Below are 1,949 nucleotides of genomic sequence, written 5' to 3' on the forward strand. Positions count from 1 at the left end.
AGAATGTAGTCGAATGAATGGAGAGCTGGAAGAGCGAACCTGTAGTGACGTAGTTTGAATGCTGACTGGCTCGGCACCGTAGTTACGGGTGTTTGTATACAGCCTTGTGTTACGATCCCCGTCTCAATTTTTGTTTATCGGGTGTCTCCAGCCGGTCTGTTGCTCCCCTTGAAGACGTTGGCTTAGTGTAGTCACAGTGTTCTCTCTCTCTCTCTTTCTCTCTCTCTCTCACGGAAAACACCACCTTTCATGTCATAGAAGCGGTCGTGATAGGAGGGGCGTGATCTCCCTCTCTTTCTTAGCCCGAAAAATCTGTAATGACCTGACGTGCAGCATCAACTTCAATAAGATTATCAAATTTAGCGTACACTAGGCAATTCACAGTTTCTTTGAGAGCATCGTCGAACCGCACTTCGACCCTGAGAGTTCCTTGTTTGATGAGCGACCAGTGCGATGTACAGTTGGCCGAGAGATCGGGCGTTAGGTCAAAAGCCAATAGACAATTTCCTTCAGCGAACTGCTGCCGGCCGATACCGTTTCCTTCGTTCAGAAAATGAATCCCCGTACCGGAGAAGAGGGTGTAATGAGCGTCCACGTAGAGATCGTCTTTGCCAAAACTCATCTGTAGCGGCTTCGATGGGACTTGCACCCCGTCGACGTACAACGACAGGAAATTCAAAGAGTAGTTTTGAAAATTGAACGGATTGCGCTGTCTGTCGCCGTTGAAGGCTTTATTGCTGACAAAACCGATTATCACTGGTTTCGGTAATTGTCCCAGTATGACACTGTCCAGTGTTTTTGCCTATACTCCTGCGTGTATGGTGAAAGACTTCACCTCGACTCTGGTTACGGAATATTTTGCCGTACCTTTGGCTAGCGTCCGTGCGTGCGCCAGAAAGATTCCAGGGCTGATCTTCATTCGGCGAACGAGCAGTGAAGTTTCCAGTATGTGCAGCTTGTGGCGATTTTCGGCTTCCATGATGCAAAAACTGTCTCTTGATCCTATAGGTCGAAGACGCAGTTCCACACCGTTGATTAAAAATTTGTCTTGATCAAATACGTTACAGTGCAGATGTCCAATCAGATCAACGGTACGTGCATTGCTCATGATCCGTTTGCGTTCGATGAAACCTCGGTCAGCACTAACGGCGTCGGCGTCGTATACATCCGATACTCCATCCTCGCTGTCGTACCATGGAGCCGAAGAAAGATGGGATTTTTCGGCGGGCGGTGCGTAATTCAGTACAGTCTCTATATATGCTCGATAGGCGTAAAAGTTGTTGGCTGGTGAGACTAGTTTTTAATTGAAGAATATATCGACTTGATTGAACATCGAGTGAAGCAGATTGTTTACCGGAGCGGCATGCGGAGTAGCCGCGTTGCCTTCGCCTGCCGGTGGGGTAGGAGCAGACGGTTGTAGCTTCACTCGTACGCTAAGCATAGTGTGTGCCAAATTGATGTACTCATCACCGTTTCCAGGTACAACAAATTTAATCGGGGAATCGTCGGATAGAGATGATACGGGCTTGTAGTGTACCCATTCACCAGCCTCAATAGACGTCTGCGTTGGTGGTAGAGAAAACAAATCCAGTTCCGGATTCATACACTTACCCGAGTGCGCGTGCAGGAAAGCCATTGTTGATGTTTAGATTGAAGACGAGCGGCGCGTGGGCTTACCGGGGTCCGAATATGTCTGTAAGGTCCCGTTTTTTACAACACTTTTTCCGCTTAGTTTTCTTGACGGTTCCGGCACGCTTGGGTATCTTGGCCTATGTTTTCTTTTTCGACCTTCGTCTAATTTTTCTCGTAGTACCAGCTGCTCGGTGCGCGCCGACAAGTCTGTTGAAGCGGGCAATGTTTGACTGACGCGCTAATCCGCCGGCTCGGCTTTTATAACCGCTGCCCTTCATGAGTTTATCAGTTTTTTCTTCAGCAGCTTTTGTCAATTT

At 48.1% G+C, this 1,949-nt stretch overlaps 1 protein-coding gene across 1 annotated transcript; it reads right to left on the minus strand.

Moving 5' to 3' along the window:
* Window positions 1–298: 298 nt before the first annotated feature.
* LOC124292969 (uncharacterized protein F54H12.2-like) lies at window positions 299–1,636 on the minus strand. Its single transcript, XM_046731859.1, has 3 exons — window positions 1,384–1,636; window positions 868–1,293; window positions 299–756 (listed from the first exon to the last, which is right to left on the minus strand). Exons 1-3 carry the CDS (start codon window positions 1,634–1,636, stop codon window positions 299–301), a joined length of 1,137 nt encoding a protein of 378 aa, XP_046587815.1.
* Between the last annotated feature and the right edge of the window lie 313 nt (window positions 1,637–1,949).

The sequence above is a fragment of the Neodiprion lecontei genome, chromosome 2 (assembly GCF_021901455.1).
Source record: "Neodiprion lecontei isolate iyNeoLeco1 chromosome 2, iyNeoLeco1.1, whole genome shotgun sequence".
NCBI lineage: Eukaryota > Metazoa > Arthropoda > Insecta > Hymenoptera > Diprionidae > Neodiprion > Neodiprion lecontei.

Excerpts from the sequence above, each read along its gene's own strand:
- LOC124292969 (XM_046731859.1), bottom strand. The coding sequence starts at position 1,636 with ATGGCTTTCCTGCACGCGCACTCGGGTAAGTGTATGAATCCGGAACTG. Across the intron at positions 1,294-1,383 it reads TACCCCACCGGCAGGCGAAG|TCTCACCAGCCAACAACTTT; the intron begins GCAACGCGGCTA and ends ATTAAAAACTAG. Across the intron at positions 757-867 it reads CGCACGGACGCTAGCCAAAG|TGATAATCGGTTTTGTCAGC; the intron begins GTACGGCAAAAT and ends TACCGAAACCAG.